Source organism: Bombina bombina, chromosome 5 (assembly GCF_027579735.1).
Source record: "Bombina bombina isolate aBomBom1 chromosome 5, aBomBom1.pri, whole genome shotgun sequence".
Taxonomy (NCBI): Eukaryota; Metazoa; Chordata; class Amphibia; order Anura; family Bombinatoridae; genus Bombina; species Bombina bombina.
Window position 1 is genome coordinate 88,358,994 of NC_069503.1, and position 25,842 is coordinate 88,384,835.

The window sequence follows — 25,842 nt, forward strand, 5'->3', positions numbered from 1 at the left end:
CCTGTATTTCCCAATAGGTTTATAATTAACTGTAGATAAACCATTTTCATTTAATATTAGTGTGAATCTGCTATTTGCTCCAGTAATAAATATCACTCAGCTTATGGCCCTGTTGTATCAGTCTCATCACATATACTGATCTAATCATAAATATCTTGTGATCTGCATATTATTTTATTTCTAATGAGGTTATTTTATAATACATTTCTTATTTCTATTAGCTGCACCTGTTTATCATTAGAACGTTTATCCCACTGATCTGTGACTGATTCTTGTTGTTAGTAAAGACCTTAGTAAGTGTATTCTGCACCTTCAGCTGCTGCTGTTTATGTCACATGATCACAGACTTAAAGGGACAGTGTCCTGTAAATTTGGTTTTCACTTAAAATAACAAGAAACCCCAAATGTATTTCATTATTTAAATAGAACATATCTTTTTTTTTTTTAATATTTCTTTGTTTTTAACAATACAAAATTCAGAAAAATACCAATTTTCGTGACAGCATACAAAATTTACATAGAAAAATTCTCCAACATACTTATTATACTGATCTTTAGCCCTAGACCTAATATTTGCCTAAGGAGTTACCTCTAAAGAACATATCATTTTAAACAACTTTCCATTTTACTCCTATTATGATATTTGCTTCATTCTCTAGATATCCTTTATTGAAGCAACTGCAATGCACTACTGGGAACTAGCTGAGCACATAAGGTGAGCCAACGACAAGAGGCTTGTATGTGCCACTAATCAGCAGCTAGCGCACCATAGTGCATTATTAGCTTTGTCACAAAGGTCCCCAAGGGAATAAAGCAGATTTGATAATAGAATGAAATTGTAAAGTTGTTTAAATTTGAATAATAAAAGTGTAATTTTGACTTTGCTGTCCCTTTAATGTGTTTTTAATGACTTGTTTTACCAGTGTATAAAATAGTATAAAGTGTATGGGAAATTTCACCTTTAGCTTTAGTTTTTATGTAAAATAACTGTTTGCTGGTTGTAATTTATTTTCATTATTAATTTGTACACAGCCTTTTAAATGACCTGAGGCTCCGGCTCCTACTTAGCATATGCAGGAGTTCACATTATATAAAAATTTGAGTCTGTTATTGGCTGATAGCTGTCACATGGTACAGGTGCAAAACTACATTTATCAGAAAACAACCTATTGCTCTTTTTAAATTCATAGTAAGTTTTATTGCATTGTATTTTTATTATGCATCTGTGGTTTTGTAATTCTATATGTTATGGTCCTTTTAAAGGGACGGTCTACACCAGAATTTTTATTGTTTAAAAAGATAGCTAATCCCTTTATTACCCATTCCCCAGTTTTGCATGACAAACACAGTTATATTAATATATGTTTTACCTCTGTGATTACCTTGTATCTAAGCCTCTGCAGACTGCCCTCCTATCTGAGTGCGTTTGACAAACATGCATTTAAGCCAATCAATGCACACTCCTAAATACAAAATTAATATAGGGGGCGCCCTTGGTATCACAGTATTTCTATAGTGTCAGTATTAACAAAAAACTAATTAATGTATTATAAGAATTAGGATAGGTATAAGTATGTTTATCCTTAATGTCACAATATACTATATATCCAATGTTTTGTAGTAAACCACTTAGAGAATCAAATATATGTAAATGTGATAAATAAATGCAATATTAAATGGCACGGTTATAATTATGCTGAAATGACAGATATAGTAATCCTAAATGGTATAATCCACAGGATAAGTATATATATATATATATGAGATATACAATATGATATCTATAGATGATTGTATCCACAATGTAAGTATATAAATAAAAGTCTCTGGTGTGAGTGTTGATGGAGGCAGCAATCTATGATGATCCAGGAACAGCGGTCTAAAAGAACAAGAAAAAACAGATGCGCCACATGGCCCAATATTATTTGATCCAAGAAAATATTGTTTCTATGTAGCAATTACACTCACATGTGTTGAAGCACCTCAGTTGGAGCTGTTAGAGCAGTCTGGGATCTATAACAGTCACCCAGAAGACCGACCTCCTGAGATTATTATAGGGTCTTTTTGTAGTGGAGAAAATTATATTGTCTGACACGTGTCAGCCAATGAGAGGAGTAAATTGTAAGGTCTGGACTTTCCTGATTGCCTTGAAACTAAGTCTGCTGGGTGACTGAATTGACCCCAGCCTGCTCTATTAGCATCAATGGAGATGCTACAACAAATGTGAGTGCAAACCTTTATATCCGTCTGCATATAACTTTGGCTAAACAGTACTAGGCCATATTGGCACTTTGTGTCTTTTATATTTCTTCACTACAGACCCTATAATAATTTCAGGAGGTCGGTCTTCTGGGTGACTGTTATAGATCCCAGACTGCTCTAACAGTTCCAACTGAGGTGCTTCAACACATGTGAGTGTAATTGCTACATACAAACAATATTTTCTTGGATCAAACAATATTGGGCCATGTGGCGCATCTGTTTTTCCTTGTTCTTCTAGAACACTCCTAAATAACTCTACGGGAGTGAGCACAATGTGATCTATATGACACACATGAACTAGTACTGTCCAACTGTGAAAAACTTTCAAAATGCTCTGAATTAGAGGGCAGTTTTCAATGGTTTAGAAATCAGTTTGAGCCTTCCTAGGTTTAGCTTTTAAAAAAATACCACCAAGGGAACAAAGCAAATTTGATGATAAAAGTAAATTGGGAAGTTTTTTAAAATTGCATGCCCTACCTGAATCATGAAGGTTTAATTTTGAATAGACTGTCCCTTTAAATGTACTGAATTTGCCAAAATAACATATCTCATTATATTATCACTCTATGTAAACACAAATTCTTTCTTTTCTTAACTCTATCCAAAAAACTATTGAAATTAACATTTTAATGCCTATCTCTCCCACATCCACTTGCAGTGTGATTTAACACAACTCAGTATTGACTAAGAGAAGTTAAAGGACTGGGGGTGGAGCACATGACAAAATGTCTGACAGTGATAATTAGTAGGAAGTACAATACCAATACTGCAGTATACAATATAACATATTAAAACAAATATTTAAAATTTCTTTCAGGAGAAAATATTGTTTCATATAATTGATAGAAAACAAAGATTATAATATATTTGTAACATTGTGATATGGCCCCACTTAATTAGATTTTATTACAAGACCAGAGACTCATATTTTGCTTTCTTTCCTTTACTACTTAAATGCAGTCTTTAAAAGTATACATAAATTAATACAAATAACTGTCAATATTTGAAAAAGACAGTAAAAACAGAGTACAGACCAGTGACCAATAGAAATGGAGAACTGGTTAAACCAGAACAAAGTGACCAATCAGCTTGACAATATAACCTATAAACTGTCCAATATACAGCAGCAAATCCTCTTTCTTTTACTGCTTCAGGAAAGATAAGTATTGTGCTCATCATTATTAAACTCAATATTATTAAATTTATTTATTTTCATTGTTATTGTTATTTAATTGTTATCAGTTTTCTTAAACATCTTTTATTATGTATAGGTAGTTAGTCCGTTTTTTATTTAATATCTGTTTTTAATTCGTTGGTTAAATATTATACCTTGTATTCCCCTCTCTTATTTACATATTCCGATTTGCATCTAACCTCTTAATTACATTTTATGCCCCTCTAATCTTCGTTTTTTCCTCTGCCTTTACTCTCCGTTTTAGGCTGTTTTTCTTCCGACGTCCTTCTTGTGATTGTCAGCTTCGGTGCGCATGTGCAGTGACTCTCCATTTTTCACTGCGTAGTTCCGCCTCTGCTTTTCCCGCCCCTTTTCTCCTCATAACAGCTGGCTGCCATTTGACATAACAGTTACTTTGTTGCGCTCCGGACAAAAAAGTTATTTGATCCGGTTTCATTATTTAATATTTATTGGTCTGTGTCTCCATCTTCTGCCCAAGAAGTTTATTACACCTTAAAAGTTTTATATTAATTCATTTGTTTCTGTCATATTCTTTGGGGTCAATTCTATATATAAAAAAAAAATTATTTTGGTAAATTATTTAGTTAGTACTTTTTAAAATAAATGTATTAATAAACTGTAGTTTTATAATATATATTATTTTATTCCAATATGTCTCAGACTTCAGATTTAAACCCTTCACTTAATTCTGAAGGTGTTCAAAAAATGATTGACGTTTCCATGAATTCAATATTGAAGAAAATAACCCTTTTAATTAATAAATCCTCAAAAAAGGCTATAAAAAGAAAAAGACCTGTTTCTAGTGGTATTAAGGCAAGTAAAAAATTGGTTAAAAAATCTCGCCAACTTGTCTCTGGTTCTTGTGTTCCTTGCAGGAAAGGAAGAAAAACACCTGCTATTTCCTCTACTCCCAAGAGGTCACTAATGGGAGAGGCTTTGGCAAATAAAGACAATTTTGATGTTTGTTCTGATACTGAATATAACTCAGATTCCTCTTTGGATTTGGTTAAGTCTGAGGATTATTTATCTCATTCTTCCTCTGAAGATTCTTCGGCTTCTCCGAAGATTAAAAGATTTAAAAAATGTTTGAAAAAATCTAAACACCTTGATTCTGAAAAGGGAAAGTTTTTTGATTGTCTAGGTAACCCTAGGTTTAACGCAGATGATTTGCATCATCCAAGATCTGCAGAGTGGTGTCCTTCTGCAGACATTGCAGATTTTATTGATTACCAACTTCGCCAGCCTTTAAAAAGGGATTCCCGTAATAAAATGAGGGCTGAATGTCCCAGACCGATTCTCCCTAACAATGCAAGTTGTACCCCAGAGGTTGATCCAAAAATTTTAAAATTTAAAGGTTCCCCAGGATTTAAACTTAAAAAAGGGATGGATAGGACATGGAAAATATGTCAAGACAAAATGTTAGATACCATTGGCCCCTTATCAAAACTTTTTGATTTGTCTGAGCAAGCGGTTTATGACAATTCTTTATTAGATCCAGTCATTGTGAGAGAATGGCTTCAAAGAATGCTCAGTTTTTTAAGGAATGCTAATTCAGCAATGTACACAGAACGTAGACTTAACATTCTCAGAAGAATTGACCCCAGAGTGTGTGATTTTGCTATAAATGAAATTCATCCTGATGCAAATGGCCTTTTATTCAGAGACACTTTTATCAAAGAACTTAACAGTTAAGTTAATAATTTTTCCAATTTAAATAATGTAAGAAAGTCTATGAAAAAGATCTTTTATCAAGATCATTTTTCTGAGCAGGCTGGGAAAGGTAGAGGCCACTTTCCCGGCCGTGCTTCATACCCAAATCGGTCTCAATTCTCAAGTCAACAATGCCAACAACAAAGGCAATTTCAGAATCCAGTCTCCTCAGGTTTCTTCCATTTCAGAGGAAGATTTTGGAACCCAAGACTTCAACGTTCAAGACAAAGATCCCGTACCCCTCAAGGTAAATCTTTCTTTTCTTCCTTTTCATGTTTCTTCCCAAAACATAGTAGGAGGCAGAATATCTCTCTTTGCACACAATTGGAACCTGATCACTACAGATCAATGGGTTCTTCATACTGTTTCAGGTCTTTTTATAGATTTTATTTCTCCTCCTTTCCAAAATTCTCTTCCTCTTCCAATAAAATTTTCAGTTTCAGACAGAATTTTGGTTCAAAACGAAATTTCAAACCTTTTATCAAAACAAGCCATAGAACCAGCTTTAAATCCTCAAAATTGTTTTCTCAGCAATCTTTTTCTCGTAAAAAAGAAGAATGGTCAATTTCGACCATTTATAAATTTAAGATCCTTAAATTCTTTCGTTGTTTATCAACATTTCAAAATGGAAGGTATCCATCTTCTCAGGGATTGCCTTCTAGACAACAACTTTCTAGTCAGATTAGATCTGACAGACGCTTATCTTACAGTTCCAGTAGCTCAAGAACACAGGAAATTTTCTTGGGAAGACAAAATTTGGAGTTTCACTTGTATGCCCTTCGGTTTATCTTCAGCTCCTTGGATCTTCACCAAATTAATGAAACCTATCATTACTTGGCTTCGTCTACGAGGCGTTCGCCTCATCATTTATTTAGACGATATTTTGATAATGAATCAGAATTTTGTCATTCTAAATTCTCAACTCCATCTTACTATGTATATTTTGGAAAATTTAGGTTTCTTAGTCAACAAAGAGAAATCAGTTCTTTCTCCAACCAAATCTTTAACCTTTTTAGGTTTCCAAATAGACACATTGAACTCTACACTCAGTCTTCCCAGAGAGAAAATTCTGAATATCAAGAGAGAAATTTCAAAAACTCTTTCTTTATCTTTAGTTCCCATCAGGACTATAGCCAGGATAGTTGGGTTACTCTCATCCTCTATTCAGGCTATTTTCCCTGCTCCTCTTCATTACAGGGAACTTCAACATTTGAAAATCTTTCATCTTCAAAAAGGTCTCTCATATTCCCACTTAATTCCTCTTTCTTCAGAAGCCAAAGAGGAACTTTCATGGTGGCTCTCCCATATAGAAGCTTGGAATGAGAGAGCCATTTTTGGAAAATCCCTGGATCTAATTATAGAATCCGATGCCAGTCGTTCGGGTTGGGGAGCTCGTTGCGGCCCTTCAATCACGGGCGGAAAATGGTCTTCGGAAGAAAAACGTTTTCATATCAACTGCTTAGAACTTTTGGCAGGCTCTTTTGCAGTCAGAAGTTTTGTCAAAGATTCTTTTCCAGTGTCCATTTTTCTCAGAATGGACAATATTTCTGCAGTACGTTATTTGAATTGTCTCAGTGGTACAACATCAAGAGATTTATCAATTATTACGAAAGATTTCATTCATCTTTGTTTGGACAGAAATATTTCTGTCAGAGCAGAATATATTCCAGGTTTAACCAATGTTGCAGTGGATTGGGGTTCTCGGTATCTGACAGACTCCAGCGATTGGAAACTTCATCATCAAGTTTTTCATTCGCTTCAGTCTCTCAGAGGTCCCTTTTCGATGGATCTGTTCACTTCGAGACTGAATTTTCAGATTCACCCCTACTTCAGTTGGCGCCCAGATCCAGATGCTTTGGCGATCAATGCATTTCTTCACCCCTGGCCTCTTCAGACAGCTTATGCGTTTCCTCCATTTTCCATGATTCAGAGAACCATATCAGTAGTTCGTCGGGAACTCCTTTCAATTCTCCTAATCACTCCCCTTTGGCCATCTCAACCCTGGTACCCATCTCTTCTAGAACTGTCTGTCAACCATCCTGTTCTTCTTCCTTTTTTTCCCCCTACTCTTGTCAGATCCAGAAGGTCAGCCTCACGATCTTATCCTTCAAGGATCCCTTCGTCTCATAGCATGGTCAATTTCGGGCAATCCTCATCTCTCCAAGGTTTATCACAACAAGCTAAAGAACTCCTTCAGGATTCACTGGCCCCTGGGACCAAAAAATGCTATTTTTCCGCATGGACCAGATGGTCTAGCTGGTGCTTGGAAAGAGGTTTGGATCCCCTTTCAGTTGATGTAACTACTATTATTAATTTTCTCACGTCTCTTTTTGATTCAGGATTAGCCTACAGAACTATTAATGTTTCTAGATCTGCTATTTCTGCTAAACATTCTTTTATTAATAATTTTCCAGCGGGCCAACATCCATTAATTTGCAAATTAATGAAAGCTATTAAACTTAAAAGACCTCCTGCTCCTAAATATTCTTCCTTTTGGGATGTTGACCTTGTTTTTTTAAATCTTGGCCTTCTAACGCATCTTTATCTTTTAAACAACTCTCTGCTAAATTAGCTACCCTTTTATGTTTAATATCTTTTCGCAGAGTTTCAGATGTTAGAGCTTTAGATTTTAATTCTAAACGTTTCACTCCTGAAGGTGTTACTTTCTTTATTTCTAAAAGAACTAAATCCTTTTCAACTTCTATATTCTATCCTTATTTACCTTCTGAACCTTTTCTCTGTGTGGTTTTATGTTTAAAAGAATACTAACGTAGAACCTCTTCCTTTCATACTTCTTCTTCTAATCAACTTTTGTTATCTTTTGTTCCTCCTCATCATCCTGTTTCTTCTACCACTATTGCCAGGTGGGTTAAATGGGTTATGAGTGAAGCATGTATTGATTTGTCTTTTTCTGCTCACTCTGTTAGAGGATCAGCCGCTTCTAAAGCATTTTTGAAAGCTGCTACCCTACAACAAATTTTGGATGCCTCTGACTGGTCTTCAGATTCTATTTTTAAACAATTTTATTTTAAACCCATTGAACATGCCTCTATTAATTTATTTTGTTAGTTGCTTTAAACTAGCAAAATATGAGTCTCTGGTCTTGTAATAAAATTCAGATTATCCTAAATTATGAAGGTATAATCTAGATTTTATTAAAGACACAGAGACGAGTATTTTCCCTCCTCTATTTTATGTGTATATACTTTCTCCCTCCCTTACATGTATTATCATATCATTAATCTTTTTATTGTTCATTTGTTTTAGTTACCAATCCTTAACAAGGATATCATTTTAAGCGGTTTTGTCCCTTCTCATCTGAGTGAAAAGACATATCTTCAATCAAGTTCTCCCCAGTTTCTACAGGATTCCATTTGGTCATCAATCTCTACAAATAATCTGGATATTTCTTCATGGATGGTCTGCTTCTGCAAGATTCTCCTCTTCACTACCCTTTGTTGCCTTTTTGTTTGGAGTTATTTTTTCATAATGGACATGGTTTTTCCTTCAACAGATGCCAAGAAAGAGGATTTGCTGCTGTATATTGGACAGTTTATAGGTTATATTGTCAAGCTGATTGGTCACTTTGTTCTAGTTTAACCAGTTCTCCATTTCTATTGGTCACTGGTCTGTACTCTGTTTTTACTGTCTTTTTCAAATATTGACAGTTATTTGTATTAATTTATGTATACTTTTAAAGACTGCATTTAAGTAGTAAAGGAAAGAAAGCAAAATACTCGTCTCTGTGTCTTTAATGAAATCTAGATTATACCTTTATAATTTAGGATAATCCGAATTTTCTACCATTATGTTGTATAGATCTGGGAAGATTCATATTTAAAGGGCAACTGTAACACCCACAGAGCTAACTGTACTAAATGCTTGTGCTGAATCAATATCACATATGTAATAACATAAACAGCTGATCTGTATCACATGAATTGTTATGCGTGCCTTTATTTATACCATACGTACAGTTAATCAGAACCATTATTTATTATTATTTGTCTGAACCATTTAATATACTTTTTACAGACACGGCCAAAGCACTGAGAGATATCAGATATTAATGTAACTGGAGTGAATAAGGGAACCTTCTTCCTGAGCACAGGCATTGGAGCCTGTTATCAGCATGAACTCATATGTGTTAGGTGAGTAAAATAGATATTATGCTGACTTTAATTACTGTGAAAATAAAATAAATCACTCATTAAACAAATATAAACTATTATATTTATATCTGCATCTTTAAGAACATTTGTGTCAGTGACATTATAAAGAAGGTGCAACCCCCATTGGGCTGAGGAGGAGGGTAAAACATACTACTGCCCCTCTGTCATTTTAGACAGATCATGTCCAACAACTGCCTAACCTCACCCCCAGACCTGGTTCATTACTCAGAACACCTGCAACTCCACCTTCCCCTGCCCTGACCTCACTCATGGAACACTTATAAGTACACTTATGCCTACCTTGTTCCCATGTGTGGAACACCCACAACTCACCCAGTGTTCCCCACCCCAGAACCACCACTGATTTGTGTGTTTAATTTTACAGTGACTATTATTAATATTATTATTATTATTATTAAGCTAATAAAGTTTTTGGCTATTTATATAAATCAAACAACCACACCCTCTCAAAACATCTCACACTTATTATTCTGTGATGATTAAGACATCATGTTCTCACCCAACAGGTTGAGCATGAGCTGGGCAGAGCTGTATGTGCAGTTGCTTGTGCAATGTTAAATGAGGATGATGGATGCCACCTCTCTTGCCCAGAATACAGATCTACTTGTTCCCTGGCTGAGAACATTATCCACACACACCTTGTTTAATGCGGCCCTATAACTTGTTTTCATCAGTAATTTAGTTTACTATGAGGTAGTAATGTTTACATTCTATGTCATCCTTTTTTAATTTGTGATTTACAGGTAAATACATTAAAAAATACAAAACGGAAGACATTTTTGAGTATAAAAAATGTTTTTTTATTGAGATGGATTATATTACAAAGAATAAACATTCTTATTTTAATTTATTCCATTTCTTTTTATGTAGACAAACACTTGAATAGTTCATATCCATCCTTCACTACAGGAAGCATCAGAATGATACCGCAAACTCCAAAAGTCTTAGACACCAATGACTATTCACAAACATTGGGGATATCACATCAGATATTTAAAGGAGATAGTGAATTGGCAGGAACTGGGCAGCAATCATTATGTACAGAGAGTAATTTAGTCATCAAACAAGAGGACAACATTAATGCTTTATCTAGTGAAATGATTATCCCAGAGGATAAACCACACACATTTACCGAGTTTTCAAAACATATTAAAGAAGGGAAAAGTCTACAGTCTAGCCAAATGATTCATACAAAGGAGAAACCTTTCAAATCTTCAGACTGTGAGAAAAGCTTTAGATGGAAATCTAATCTACTAGAGCACTACAAAATTCATACAGGTGAGAAACCACACACATGTACTGAGTGCGGCAAATGTTTTACACAAATGAATCATCTGAAAAGTCATAAAAAGATTCACACAGGAGAAAAGCCTTTCACATGTGCAGAGTGCGGAAAAAGTTTAAAACAAAAGCGTAATCTGAAAATGCATGAAAGGATTCACACAGGGGAAAAGCCGTTCACATGTACAGAGTGTGGAAAAAGTTTTACACAAAAGAGTCATCTGAAAAATCATGAAAAGATTCACACAGGAGAAAAGCCTTTCACGTGTACAGAGTGTGGAAAAAGTTTTACACACATGGATCATCTGAAAACTCATAAAATGATTCACACAGGAGAAAAGCCTTTCACGTGTACAGAGTGTGAAAAAAGTTTTACAAATATGAGTAATCTGAAAATGCATGAAAGGATTCACACAGGGGAAAAGCCGTTCACTTGTACAGAGTGTGGAAAAAGTTTTACACGAATGGATTATCTGAAAACTCATGAAATTATTCACACCGGGGAAAAACCTTTCACATGTACAGAGTGCGGAAAAAGTTTTATTAAAATGAGAAGTCTGAAATATCATGAAATGTTTCACACAGGAGAAAAACCTTTCACATGTACAGAGTGTGGAAAAAGTTTTACACATATTAATTGTCTGAAAACTCATGAAAGGATTCACACAGGGGAAAAGTCTTTCACATGTAGAGAGTGTGGAAAAAGTTTTACAAATATGAGTAATCTGAAAATTCATCAAAGGATTCACACAGTGGTAAAGCCTTTCACTTGTACAGAGTGTGGAAAAAGTTTTACACGAATGGATTATCTGAAAAGTCATGAAATGATTCACACAGGGGAAAAGCCTTTCACATGTACAGAGTGTGGAAAAAGTTTTATACGAATGGATTATCTGAAAAGTCATGAAATGATTCACACAGGGGAAAAGCTGTTCACATGTACAGAGTGTGGAAAAAGTTTTACGCAAAAGAGTCATCTGAAAAATCATAAAAAGATTCACACAAGAGAAAAGCCTTTCACATGTACAGAGTGTGGAAAAAGTTTTATAAAAATGAGTCATCTGAAATATCATGAAAGGATTCACACTGGAGAAAAACCTTTCACATGTACAGAGTGTGGAAAAAGTTTTACAAAAAAGAGTAATCTGAAAACTCATGAAAGGATTCACACAGGAGAAAAGCCTTTCACATGTACAGAGTGCGGAAAAAGTTTTATTAAAATGAGTAGTCTGAAATATCATGAAATGTTTCACACAGGAGAAAAACCTTTCACATGTACAGAGTGTGGAAAAAGTTTTACACATATTAATTGTCTGAAAACTCATGAAAGGATTCACACAGGAGAAAAGCCTTTCACATGTACAGAGTGTGGAAAAAGCTTTACACATATGAGAAATCTGAAAATGCATGAAAGGATTCACACAGGAGAAAAGCCTTTCACATGTACAGAGTGTGGAAAAAGTTTTACAAAAAAGAGTCATCTGAAAATTCATGAAAGGATTCACAAGGGAAGAAACCTTTAACATGTTTAGAAAGTAGGGTTGCTACCTTTAGCACAGCCGATTCCCGACACTTTGCAAATGGACGTGGTTGAGGATGTGGTTAGGGGTGTGGCTCTACATGACCTAAAGGGACATTCCAGCCAAAATTGGAATCCACGTGTATGCATTTCAGTTTTGTGTAGAAGCATTTTTGTAATATATATGTATTAGAAAAAATGCTTCTAATAAGTTATATTTAAAAGTGTATTTAAGTATGCACCCTGCACCAGCATTTTAAATGCAGTACTTGCTCAGAGAGCCTAAGGTGCTTTTACCATCTGGTAATGACTCAATTTGTTCATTGCTGACATGATACAAGATCCACTGGCACTATGAGCAGCTGCAGTGTTTAAAATGCTGGTGCACTGAGAGTATCTAGCTATGTTACACATGCACGTGCAGAGAAAAATATCACTAAAATTGTGATAACTTTTGTTAGAAATATTTTTGCCTATACATGTTTATTGCAAATATGTTTCTATCCAAAGATGTAGGTAGATACAGACATTTTAAACAGATGGATAGAAAACAGATAGGCATAAAGAGATAGATAAATAGATACAGACTAGTAGATAGTTGCTTACATATAAACAGACCAACAGACCAATATAGACAGATAATAGACAGATATCAGAGAGACAGAGAGCAAGACAAATAGACAGAGATAAACAGACAGAAAGACAGAAAGATAAGCAAGAAGAGACATAAAAACATAATTTATGTAAGAACTTACCTGATAAATTCATTTCTTTCATATTAGCAAGAGTCCATGAGCTAGTGACGTATGGGATATACATTCCTACCAGGAGGAGCAAAGTTTCCCAAACCTCAAAATGCCTATAAATACACCCCTCACCACACCCACAAATCAGTTTAACGAATAGCCAAGAAGTGGGGTGATAAGAAAAAAGTGAGAAAGCATAAAAAATAAGGAATTGGAATAATTGTGCTTTATACAAAGAAATCATAACCACCACAAAAAGGGTGGGCCTCATGGACTCTTACTAATATGAAAGAAATGAATTTATCAGGTAAGTTCTTACATAAATTATGTTTTCTTTCATGTAATTAGCAAGAGTCCATGAGCTAGTGACGTATGGGATATAAATACCCAAGATGTGGAGCTTCCACGCAAGAGTCACTAGAGAGGGAGGGATAAAATAAAGACAGCCAATTCCGCTGAAAAAATAATCCACACCCCAAAATAAAGTTTTAATCTTTATAATGAAAAAAACTGAAATTATAAGCAGAAGAATCAAACTGAAACTGCTGCCTGAAGTACTTTTCTACCAAAAACTGCTTCAGAAGAAGAAAACACATCAAAATGGTAGAATTTAGTAAAAGTATGCAAAGAAGACCAAGTGGTTGCTTTGCAAATCTGATCAACCGAAGCTTCATTCCTAAACGCCCAGGAAGTAGAAACTGACATTGTAGAATGAGCTGTTATCCTTTGAGGCGGAGTTTTACCCGACTCGACATAAGCATGATGAATCAAAGATTTTAACCAAGATGCCAAAGAAATGGCAGAAGCCTTCTGACCTTTCCTAGAACCGGAAAAGATAACAAATAGACTAGAAGTCTTTCGGAAATCCTTAGTAGCTTCAACATAATATTTCAAAGCTCTAACTACATCCAAAGAATACAACGATCTTTCCTTAGAATTCTTAGGATTAGGACACAATGAAGGAACCACAATTTCTCTACTAATGTTGTTAGAGTTCACAACTTTAGGTAAAAATTTAAATGAAGTTCGCAACACCGCCTTATCCTGATGAAAAATCAGAAAAGGAGATTCACAAGAAAGAGCAGATAACTCTGAAACTCTTCTAGCAGAAGAGATGGCCAAAAGGAACAAGACTTTCCAAGAAAGTAATTTAATGTCCAGAGAATGCATAGGTTCAAACGGAGGAGCTTGTAAAGCCCTCAGAACCAAATTCAAACTCCAAGGAGGAGAGATAGACTTAATAACAGCTTTGATACGAACCAAAGCCTGAACAAAACAATGAATATCAGGAAGATTAGCAATCTTTCTGTGAAACAACACAGAAAGAGCAGAAATTTGTCCTTTCAAAGAGCTTGCAGACAAATAAAAAATTTGCGCCAAAAAAGTCTGCGCCAAAAATGACGCAATAAAATGAAGCATTTCTTCTGTTATGTGTGATCAGTCCACGGGTCATCATTACTTCTGGGATATTATCTGCTCCCCTACAGGAAGTGCAAGAGGATTCACCCAGCAGAGTTGCTATATAGCTCCTCCCCTCTACGTCACCTCCAGTCATTCTCTTGCACCCAAAGACTAGATAGGAGGTGTGAGAGGACTATGGTGATTATACTTAGTTTTTATAACTTCAATCAAAAGTTTGTTATTTTACAATAGCACCGGAGCGTGTTATTACTTCTCTGGCAGAGTTTGAAGAAGAATCTACCAGAGTTTTTTTCTTATGATTTTAACCGGAGTAGTTAAGATCATATTGCTGTTTCTCGGCCATCTGAGGGAGGTAAAAGCTTCAGATCAGGGGACAGCGGGCAGTTGAATCTGCATTGAGGTATGTAGCAGTTTTTATTTTCTGAATGGAATTGATGAGAAAATCCTGCTATACCGTTATAATGACATGTATGTATACTCTACACTTCAGTATTCTGGGGATGGTATTTCACCGGAATTACTCTGTAAAAGTACATTAAGCCTTTTAATAGGTATTTAATTCATGTTAAACGTTTTTGCTGGAATGTAGAATCGTTTGCATTTCTGAGGTACTGAGTGAATAAATATTTGGGCATTATTTTTCCACTTGGCAGTTTGCTTGTTTTGATTATGACAGTTTCGTTTCTCTCTCACTGCTGTGTGTGAGGGGGAGGGGCCGTTTTTGGCGCTCTTTGCTACGCATCAAAAAATTTCCAGTCAGTTACACTTATATTTTCTGCATGATCCGGTTCATCTCTAACAGAACTCAGGGGTCTTCAAACTTCTTTGAAGGGAAGTAGATTCTCTCAGCAGAGCTGTGAGATTTATATAGTGACTGTGTTTTAAAACGTTGCTCTGTGATTTTTATGTTTAAAATTTAATTAGTGTTGCTTTACTAATGGGAACAAACCTTTGCTAACAAGTTGTGTTGTTTTTAAAGAGTGATGCTATAACTGTTTTTCAGTTCATTATTTCAACTGTCATTTGATCGTTTAGTGCTTCTTTGAGGCACAGTACGTTTTTGTTAAATAAGATTGTAACCAAGTTGCATGTTTATTGCTAGTGTGTTAAACATGTCTGATTCAGAGGAAGATACCTGTGTCATTTGTTCCAATGCCAAGGTGGAGCCCAATAGAAATTTATGTACTAACTGTATTGATGCTACTTTAAATAAAAGCCAATCTGTACAAATTGAACAAATTTCACCAAACAGCGAGGGGAGAGTTATGCCGTCTAACTCGCCTCACGTGTCAGTACCTGCGTCTCCCGCCCGGGAGGTGCGTGATATTATGGCGCCTAGTACATCTGGGCAGCCATTACAGATAACATTACAAGATATGGCTACTGTTATGACTGAAGTTTTGGCTAAGTTACCAGAACTAAGAGGCAAGCGTGATCACTCTGGGGTGAGAACAGAGTGCGCTGATAATTCTAGGGCCATGTCTGATACTGCGTCACAGCTTGCAGAGCATGAGGACGGAGAGCTTCATTCTGTAGGTGACGGTTCTGATCCAAGCAGATTGGATTCAGATATTTCAAATTTTAAATTTAAATTGGAAAACCTCCGTGTATTACTAGGGGAGGTCTTAGCGGCTCTTAACGATTGTAACACTGTTGCAATACCAGAGAAAATGTGTAGGTTGGATAAATACTTTGCGGTACCGGCGAGTACTGACGTTTTTCCTATACCTAAGAGATTAACTGAAATTGTTACTAAGGAGTGGGATAGACCCGGTGTGCCGTTCTCACCCCCTCCAATATTTAGAAAGATGTTTCCAATAGACGCCACCACACGGGACTTATGGCAAACGGTCCCTAAGGTGGAGGGAGCAGTTTCTACTTTAGCTAAGCGCACCACTATCCCGGTGGAGGATAGCTGTGCTTTTTCAGATCCTATGGATAAAAAATTAGAGGGTTACCTTAAGAAAATGTTTGTTCAACAAGGTTTGATATTGCAACCCCTTGCATGCATCGCGCCGATTACGGCTGCGGCAGCATTTTGGATTGAGTCTCTGGAAGAGAACCTTAGTTCCGCTACGCTGGACGACATTACGGACAGGCTTAGAGTCCTTAAACTAGCTAATTCATTCGTTTCGGAGGCCGTGGTACATTTAACCAAACTTACGGCTAAGAATTCAGGATTCGCCATTCAGGCACGTAGGGCGCTGTGGCTAAAATCCTGGTCGGCTGATGTAACTTCTAAGTCCAAATTACTTAATATACCTTTCAAGGGGCAAACTTTATTTGGGCCCGGTTTGAAAGAAATTATCGCTGACATTACAGGAGGTAAGGGCCACGCTCTACCTCAAGACAAAGCCAAAGCTAAGGCTAGACAGTCTAATTTTCGTCCCTTTCGGAATTTCAAAGCAGGTGCAGCATCAACTTCCACTGCACCAAAACAGGAAGGAGCTGTTGCTCGTTACAGACAAGGCTGGAAACCTAACCAGTCCTGGAATAAGGGCAAGCAGGCCAGAAAACCTGCTGCTGCCCCTAAGACAGCATGAACCGAGGGCCCCCGATCCGGGACCGGATCTAGTGGGGGGCAGACTCTCTCTCTTCGCCCAGGCTTGGGCAAGAGATGTCCAGGATCCCTGGGCGCTAGAGATCATATCTCAGGGATACCTTCTAGACTTCAAATTATCTCCCCCACGAGGGAGATTTCATCTGTCAAGGTTGTCAACAAACCAAATAAAGAAAGACGCGTTTCTACGCTGTGTACAAGATCTATTATTAATGGGAGTGATCCATCCGGTTCCGCGGTCGGAACAAGGACAAGGGTTTTACTCAAACCTGTTTGTGGTTCCCAAAAAAAGAGGGAACTTTCAGGCCAATCTTGGATTTAAAGATCCTAAACAAATTCCTAAGAGTTCCATCGTTCAAAATGGAAACTATTCGGACAATCTTACCCATGATCCAAAGGGGTCAGTACATGACCACAGTGGATTTAAAGGATGCTTACCTTCACATACCGATTCACAAAGATCATTATCGGTATCTAAGGTTTGCCTTCTTAGACAGGCATTACCAGTTTGTAGCTCTTCCATTCGGATTGGCTACGGCTCCAAGAATCTTCACAAAGGTTCTGGGTGCCCTTCTGGCGGTTCTGAGACCGCGAGGAATTTCGGTAGCTCCGTACCTAGACGACATTCTGATACAAGCTTCAAGCTTTCAAACTGCCAAGTCTCATACAGAGTTAGTTCTGGCATTTCTAAGGTCGCATGGATGGAAAGTGAACGAAAAGAAGAGTTCTCTCTTGCCTCTCACAAGGGTTCCATTCTTGGGGACTCTTATAGATTCCGTAGAAATGAAGATTTATCTGACAGAAGACAGATTAACAAAGCTTCTAATGCATGCCGTGTCCTTCATTCCATTCAACTCCCGTCAGTAGCTCAATGCATGGAGGTGATCGGCTTAATGGTAGCAGCAATGGACATAGTTCCCTTTGCACGCCTACATCTCAGACCGCTGCAATTGTGCATGCTGAGTCAGTGGAATGGGGATTACTCAGATTTGTCCCCCACTCTGAATCTGGATCAAGAGACCAGAAACTCTCTTCTATGGTGGCTTTCTCGGCCACATCTGTCCAGGGGGATGCCTTTCAGCAGGCCGGACTGGACAATTGTAACAACAGACGCCAGCCTTCTAGGTTGGGGCGCTGTCTGGAATTCTCTGAAGGCTCAGGGACAATGGAGTCAGGAGGAAAGTCTCCTGCCAATAAACATTCTGGAATTGAGAGCAGTTCTCAATGCCCTTCTAGCTTGGCCCCAGTTAAAGACTCGGGGGTTCATCAGGTTTCAGTCGGACAACATCACGACTGTAGCTTACATCAACCATCAGGGAGGGACAAGAAGCTCCCTAGCAATGATAGAAGTATCAAAGATAATTCGCTGGGCAGAGTCTCACTCTTGCCACCTGTCAGCAATCCACATCCCGGGAGTGGAGAACTGGGAGGCGGATTTCTTGAGTCGCCAGACTCTTCATCCGGGGGAGTGGGAACTTCATCCGGAGGTCTTTGCCCAAATACTTCGACGTTGGGGCAAACCAGAGATAGATCTCATGGCGTCTCGCCAGAACGCCAAACTTCCTCGCTACGGATCCAGATCCAGGGATCCGGGAGCGGTTCTGATAGATGCTTTGACAGCACCTTGGAACTTCAGGATGGCTTATGTGTTTCCACCCTTCCCGCTGCTTCCTCGATTGATTGCCAAAATCAAACAGGAGAGAGCATCAGTGATTCTAATAGCGCCTGCATGGCCGCGCAGGACTTGGTATGCAGATCTAGTGGACATGTCATCCTGTCCGCCGTGGTCTCTACCTCTAAGACAGGACCTTCTGATTCAGGGTCCATTCAAACATCAAAGTCTAACTTCTCTGAAGCTGACTGCTTGGAAATTGAACGCTTGATTTTATCAAAACGTGGGTTTTCTGAGTCGGTTATTGATACCCTGATACAGGCTAGGAAGCCTGTTACCAGAAAGATTTACCATAAAATATGGCGTAAATACCTATACTGGTGTGAATCCAAAGATTACTCCTGGAGTAAGGTTAGGATTCCTAGGATATTGTCTTTTCTACAAGAAGGTTTAGAAAAGGGTTTATCGGCTAGCTCATTAAAGGGACAGATCTCAGCTCTGTCCATCTTGTTACACAGGCGTCTGTCAGAAAATTCAGACATCCAGGCCTTTTGTCAGGCTTTAGCTAGGATCAAGCCTGTGTTTAAAACTGTTGCTCCGCCATGGAGTTTAAACTTAGTTCTTAACGTTTTACAGGGTGTTCCGTTTGAACCCCTTCATTCCATTGATATAAGATTGTTATCTTGGAAAGTTCTATTTTTAATGGCTATTTCCTCGGCTCGAAGAGTCTCTGAGTTATCAGCCCTACATTGTGATTCTCCTTATCTGATCTTTCACTCAGACAAGGTAGTTCTGCGTACTAAACCTGGGTTCTTACCTAAGGTTGTCTCTAACAGGAATATCAATCAAGAGATTGTTGTTCCCTCCTTGTGTCCAAATCCTTCTTCAAAGAAGGAACGTCTTCTACACAATCTGGATGTAGTTCGTGCCCTCAAGTTCTACTTGCAGGCAACTAAAGATTTCGCCAAACTTCTTCCCTGTTTGTCGTTTATTCTGGACAGAGGAGAGGTCAAAAAGCTTCTGCTACCTCTCTCTCTTTTTGGCTTCGTAGCATAATACGTTTAGCCTATGAGACTGCTGGACAGCAGCCTCCTGAAAGAATTACAGCTCACTCCACTAGAGCTGTGGCTTCCACTTGGGCCTTTAAGAATGAGGCCTCTGTTGAACAGATTTGCAAGGCTGCAACTTGGTCTTCGCTTCATACTTTTTCCAAATTTTACAAATTTGACACTTTTGCTTCTTCGGAGGCTATTTTTGGGAGAAAGGTTCTTCAGGCAGTGGTTCCTTCTGTATAATGAGCCTGCCTATCCCTCCCGTCATCCGTGTACTTTTGCTTTGGTATTGGTATCCCAGAAGTAATGATGACCCGTGGACTGATCACACATAACAGAAGAAAACATAATTTATGCTTACCTGATAAATTCCTTTCTTCTGTTGTGTGATCAGTCCACGGCCCGCCCTGTTTTTTAAGGCAGGTACATATTTTTTAAATTATAATTCAGTCACCACTACACCCTTGGCTTCTCCTTTCTCGTTGGTCTTTGGTCGAATGACTGGAGGTGACGTAGAGGGGAGGAGCTATATAGCAACTCTGCTGGGTGAATCCTCTTGCACTTCCTGTAGGGGAGCAGATAATATCCCAGAAGTAATGATGACCCGTGGACTGATCACACAACAGAAGAAAGGAATTTATCAGGTAAGCATAAATTATGTTTTTCAGCCCCCGCGAGCCTAACAGCCCACAGGAAAAAAAGTCAAATTTTTAAGGTAAGAAAAAATTGATAATTCATATGCATTATCCCAAATAATGAAACTGACTGTCTGAAATAAGGAATATTGAACATCCTGAATCAAGGAAAATAAATGTTTAAACACATATATTTAGAACTTTATATAAAAGTGCCCAACCATAGCTTAGAGTGTCACAAAAAATAAGACTTACTTACCCCAGGACACTCATCTACATATAGTAGAAAGCCAAACCAGTACTGAAACGAGAATCAGTAGAGGTAATGGTATATAAGAGTATATCGTCGATCTGAAAAGGTAGGTAAGAGATGAATCTCTACGACCGATAACAGAGAACCTATGAAATAGACCCCGTAGAAGGAGATCATTGAACTCAAATAGGCAATACTCTCTTCACATCCCTCTGACATTCACTGCACACTGAGAGGAAAACCGGGCTCCAGCCTGCTGCGAAGCGCATATCAACGTAGAATCTAGCACAAACTTACTTCACCACCTCCAAGGGAGGCAAAGTTTGTAAAACTGATTTGTGGGTGTGGTGAGGGGTGTATTTATAGGCATTTTGAGGTTTGGGAAACTTTGCCCCTCCTGGTAGGAATGTATATCCCATACGTCACTAGATCATGGACTCTTGCTAATTACATGAAAGAAAGGAAGATTTAAACTGAACTTGATAACAAAACATTTATTATTAACAAAGAAATGCATTAAAAACATTATGTAAATTCTGAGACATTTTTATTTAGATTTTTTGCTGATACATATTTTATTGTTCAGAATAAAGTATATAAGTAATGCAGATTCTAGTAAACTAATATCTACTGTGTAACTTAGAGGACAATTTCTTCACTAGAGCTCCCTCGATGCTACACTGATATGTGTAATATAACACTAAGCAGCCACTGACCTCTCTGCCACATCAGTTTATTGAGGCTCCGTGTGTGACAGATAACTGCTGTTCCAAGGTACCTGCACATGGGTGAGTTTGGTCAGCTCAGAGTACCCTAAATTCCTGACCTCATAGTTGCCTTAGCTCCCTGTAGACTTCCTGCTTGATTTATGTGTAATGCCCACCTTCCTCCTGCATCTGCTGTTATCGGCTCCACACACAAAGTTTGAACAGATTTCTGATGATCTGTGTGCAGCCTACACTTTCCGGGTGGCAACCCTGTCTGAAACCCGGACACATGACTCAAAATGATTTGAAACCCGGACTGTGCGGGTGAAACCCGGGCAAGTGGCAACCCTATTTGAAAGTGGGAAAAGGGGTTTTATTCAAATCAGGTATCACAAAACACCAAATGTCACAGATACCAGACAGCCAAGGCTTCCCCCACCCACCCTCCCTACTGCCTGCCTGACTCCTTGTCACACCAGATTTGGCCCTTTCATGGCTAGGGGCATCATGCTGTCTCTTGCTATCTACTGTTTTGACATGCTGTGCCAGGCCGCAAGAGTTGAACCCCTACCCCCAACCACCTCACCCCCTCCTGTTCCTCAGCGGATTTGTGCTCCAGAGAGCAACCGCAATTTCCCAGACCTTTTGTTTAATTTATTTGGTGATGAGTACTTTGTCAGAGAAGAGCTGGTCTCTGATCAAAAAACCCTCCTGGGATGGCCGGGCTCCTAGAACTCCCGGTCGGCTGCCGTGACAACGGACACCCGCCTAACCCCTTTCAGGCTTGCCAGGCTCCTGGAACTCCCGGTCGGCCACAGAACAGCAGGACACCGGCTGTCTTTACCCCTGGTTGCTCCAGCAGCCCTTTGCCCCAGAGCGCCCCTCTTATGGGGATTGGTAGCCCCTAGGGTGGACAAGATGTGGGGGAATTAAAGGAGGGAAGCTCCTTTGGGAGCTAGGGGGTTTTGGACACCACTACCCTATAACTTCTACGGACTGTATTTCCGGTCCCCATTAACAAATCACGCTGCTTTTTAGACGGTGGCATCTGGGGACCGAGAGCTTTAAAATGACACCATGGAAGTGCTACCGCTCCACCGGGATCAGCCCAAAACCGCCACCCCTCGTTACTGGGATTCTGTAGGACTGTGGCTGCTATGGAGGCACCAGCCTGTCTGGAGGAGCGGAAAAATGGTGGGATTGCCCAGTGTTTTATTAACATGAGATTTGTGTATAAAAGGAGTGTGTGTTTTCCAATAAAATCAATTCTTGTTCCATCTGAATGCTAGTATGTCTAGTTATTTGGGTGGGCTCCTGCTAAATCACTTCTTCTCCGCTACATAGCAGCCACTTGTTTGGGAAAGGAAGGACCCTCTGGCAGAGCTACGTAGTCGGGGTAGCCGGAGTCTGTCATAGGGTGGGACCCTGTATGCTGGTACTGTCGGGCATCAGGGATGGCTACAGGCTGTGGTCACTTGCCAGTATATAGCTGCAGTCATCTGGGAGGAAGCAGGACCCGTTTGGCGGAGCTACCTAGCCGGGGTACTTGCAGGGTATCTGTTACATTGGCTGGCAGTGGTGGGATCTGCTTCTTTCACACAGTTTCTGCTGATCCTAAGGAAAGTACAGGAGGCGCTGGCCCAGCTGGACGGTCTTAGTTCATATTGGGACCTGCTGGCACAGAGGGACCTTGTCCGCCGGCAACTCTGGAGGGAGACTCTTCAACCAAAGCAGGGCTATCAAGTAACAAAGAAAGAGAAAGGAAACAGCGTAGCTCCAGGTGCAGCACTAACAGCAACTTTCTCCAAATCACAGACACAAAGAACAGTGTGCTTTGAAAACACAGATGTAACTTTGAGTGTCAAGGTGCCATCCAGGAAACAGGGCCGAGCAAGCCCACATCAAGAGAGGCTATACAAAGAAGTAGGCAGCACTCCAGGAATCCAATAAAATAAACTATTTATTCCAACATAGTAAAAATATACATACAAACTCACCGACGGGAGGTAAGGGGCGTCTCCTTAAGCGTTTTGTGCCGTGCAGCACTTAATCATAGGATAACAGGTAAGTTACAACACCTATATACCCAGTATAGCCAATCGGACACCTGAACAGGTAACTAATTACAATGCTGGGCCAGATAAATAAAGGGACAAGACACAGCAAATTAAAAACAAATTGAAAGTTGTGAAAAAGCCCCCCTAAATACCGGGATATGACTGAAACCTGTCAGGCTTTTCCTTTAACAACAAACTATGTTTTTAAATAAATTTCACTTACACATAATATTTAAATGTGGTAACTTTAATAAACAATAGGCAATTACAATAAGAGTAAGAGAAGCGTCTGATATACAAGGCTCTATTCGTCTAACCTGTCTACACTATAAACTAGGGTTGCACCGATACCATTTTTTTAAGACCGAGTACAAGTACCGATACTTGTTTTCAAATACTCGCCGATAGCAATTACCGATACTTTTTTTTTTATAATGTCATGTGATAGTTAACCAAGCACAATACAGACTAATTATTTAAGATTCCTTCTTTATAATTATGAAGGACTGTAACTTAAAAGACATTATGAAATAATAAAACAGTTTTATGTGTCATAAAGTTCACAGAACATGTTTATAAATAAAAATATTACAATAAAAAATATTAATAATAACAACAAATAACAAATATAAAATCACAACCAACCAAAAGTGCAAAACAGTAAAAAATAGAAAAATAGTAAAAATAGAACAGTGCACTGTTTAATCATGGGTAACAACACTATGGGCTAAATTACATTTGATTGGTAAGTTTTACCAATGCTATGCTAAAGTCTATGGAGTTGGAAATGTGAACAAAGCATTGATAAAGCTTACCAATCAAATGTTATCTAAATCTAGTCCTATAATTGCAGGATGAGTGTTCATTGGAATTAACTTAATTTTTGCCATGCTATAATTTGCAATTATATAAGATAATCTATGAATGTTCCTCAGACTACAATGTTTGTACATCATTGTGCAAGATGAGAACTAGCAGTAAAAGAGGCAATTTAGCAATTAGAATAATTTTTCAAAAGTTAGTGGCAAGTTCTTTTTAAGGAACAGAACAGAAGCCTCTCTGCATGTTCAGCTATAAGTCTGTTTTTGCTATCAGTAAGGAGGTTTGACTATAAGTTGAACAGTCTTTCACTTTCCACACTACTGCATGGGGCAGAAAGATATTTTTGGACCATTTTAGCCAGAGCTGGAAATCTTCCACACTACTGCATCGGGCAGAAAGATATTTTTGGACCATTTTAGCCAGAGCTGGAAATCTCAGTTTATTAACTGCCCAGTACTTCAGGGGTTTGTCTGAACGAGGTACAGTGATCTCTCATACAATAAAACAAATAATAGCAATTTGTATTGGCAGAACAGTAGTAAACATTTTTTAGTTTAGTCTCCACTTCAGCTTAAAATGAAATGGGAACATGCAGTTTGAAAAAACGCCACAAGATAGCATATGGGTAGGAAGTAGAGGTATCGGTATAAGTATCGGTGCATTTGCACGAGTACAAGTAACAAGTACTCATGCAAATACTTGGTATCGGTACCGATACCGATACTAGTATCGGTATCGGTGCAACCCTACTATAAACTAATGCCTGTGGGTGGGTGCATGCGATGATTGCTGAAGTCTGTCTATTACCTGTTGGTGTTATGTGTCCTTCCTACCTGTCTGTTCTTTCCACAGCATATTTAAAGCCATATAGCCCCACCTTGAAGAATGCTTAAATGTCCAGTTGATAAGTGCTTAAATGTCCAGTTGATAAGTCCCAGCAAAAGTAGCCAGCTACCTGTAGGTGTCACCGTTGTCCAAGAAATGACATTTGACAGGACTCCAGGGCATAAGCTGTTAACCTCCTTTGATGTTGGACAACACACTTGATAGGACTCCAGGGTGTACACTGTTTGATGTTAGACAATGCTGTTTATGATCCTTTGAAGTTCCAGGAATGATATGCAGTTACCCACCCAAGGACTCCATAAGCCTTTATCTCTGTGGTGATTGTGATAAGGACATCATTTGAAATTCTGTTCAGAGATACAATCCATTGTATTCCAGTCTAGTACATATTTGCAATGAGATACCACTCTTGAGAAACAGGTTTCATCCTTTGAAACTCTGTTCAGAGATATCCATCTCTAGTTAGTTTAATTTGTCCCTAGAAACTGGTTTAGATACTGTCTAAATTCAAAGAAATTGTAATCCAAATTATACTTCTTACATCCCCTCTTTGTGTCTGAATGACACACGAGTATTTGTTGTGCTAGAACAGTAACATTTCCTTTTCAGACCTGTGGTTTTATCAGTGTGGGTTATGGATATGCTGGCTGAACAGATGAGTTATGATTTCAAATACCTTAAGTGTATATATCTAACTTCTCTAATCATGTGTCTAGCCTTTGATGTCATACGCTTAAGTTTTGTACAAAGAACAATTTGTATTACAAAACATACAATAGAACAAATAAAGATAATAAACATAGGATGAATCAAATAATATGCAAAATTATTTACAGTGGAAGATTGTCCAAATATGCGATGCCAAATATTTGTGTTAGAAACTGATTCGATGTGGGGAATAAATTGCTCAATTTGACCTTGAAAATGTTGAATAACTAGTTTGCTTGTCAGAGTCTTTCATCTGTTTGAG

The 25,842-nt window shown here is 38.3% G+C and overlaps 1 protein-coding gene across 1 annotated transcript in view; it reads left to right on the forward strand.

The window, feature by feature from the left end:
• The window catches only part of LOC128659941 (oocyte zinc finger protein XlCOF6-like), a 75,058-nt gene extending 60,698 nt beyond the window's left edge, over positions 1 to 14,360 (forward strand). Inside the window, exons 3-4 of the mRNA XM_053713531.1 lie at positions 9,203 to 9,318; positions 10,231 to 14,360. Of these exons, the coding sequence (XP_053569506.1) occupies positions 9,300 to 9,318; positions 10,231 to 12,164 (1,953 nt within the window). The 5' untranslated portion in view covers positions 9,203 to 9,299 and the 3' untranslated portion in view covers positions 12,165 to 14,360. The remainder of the gene's footprint in view (positions 1 to 9,202; positions 9,319 to 10,230) is intronic.
• Positions 14,361 to 25,842: the final 11,482 nt, after the last annotated feature.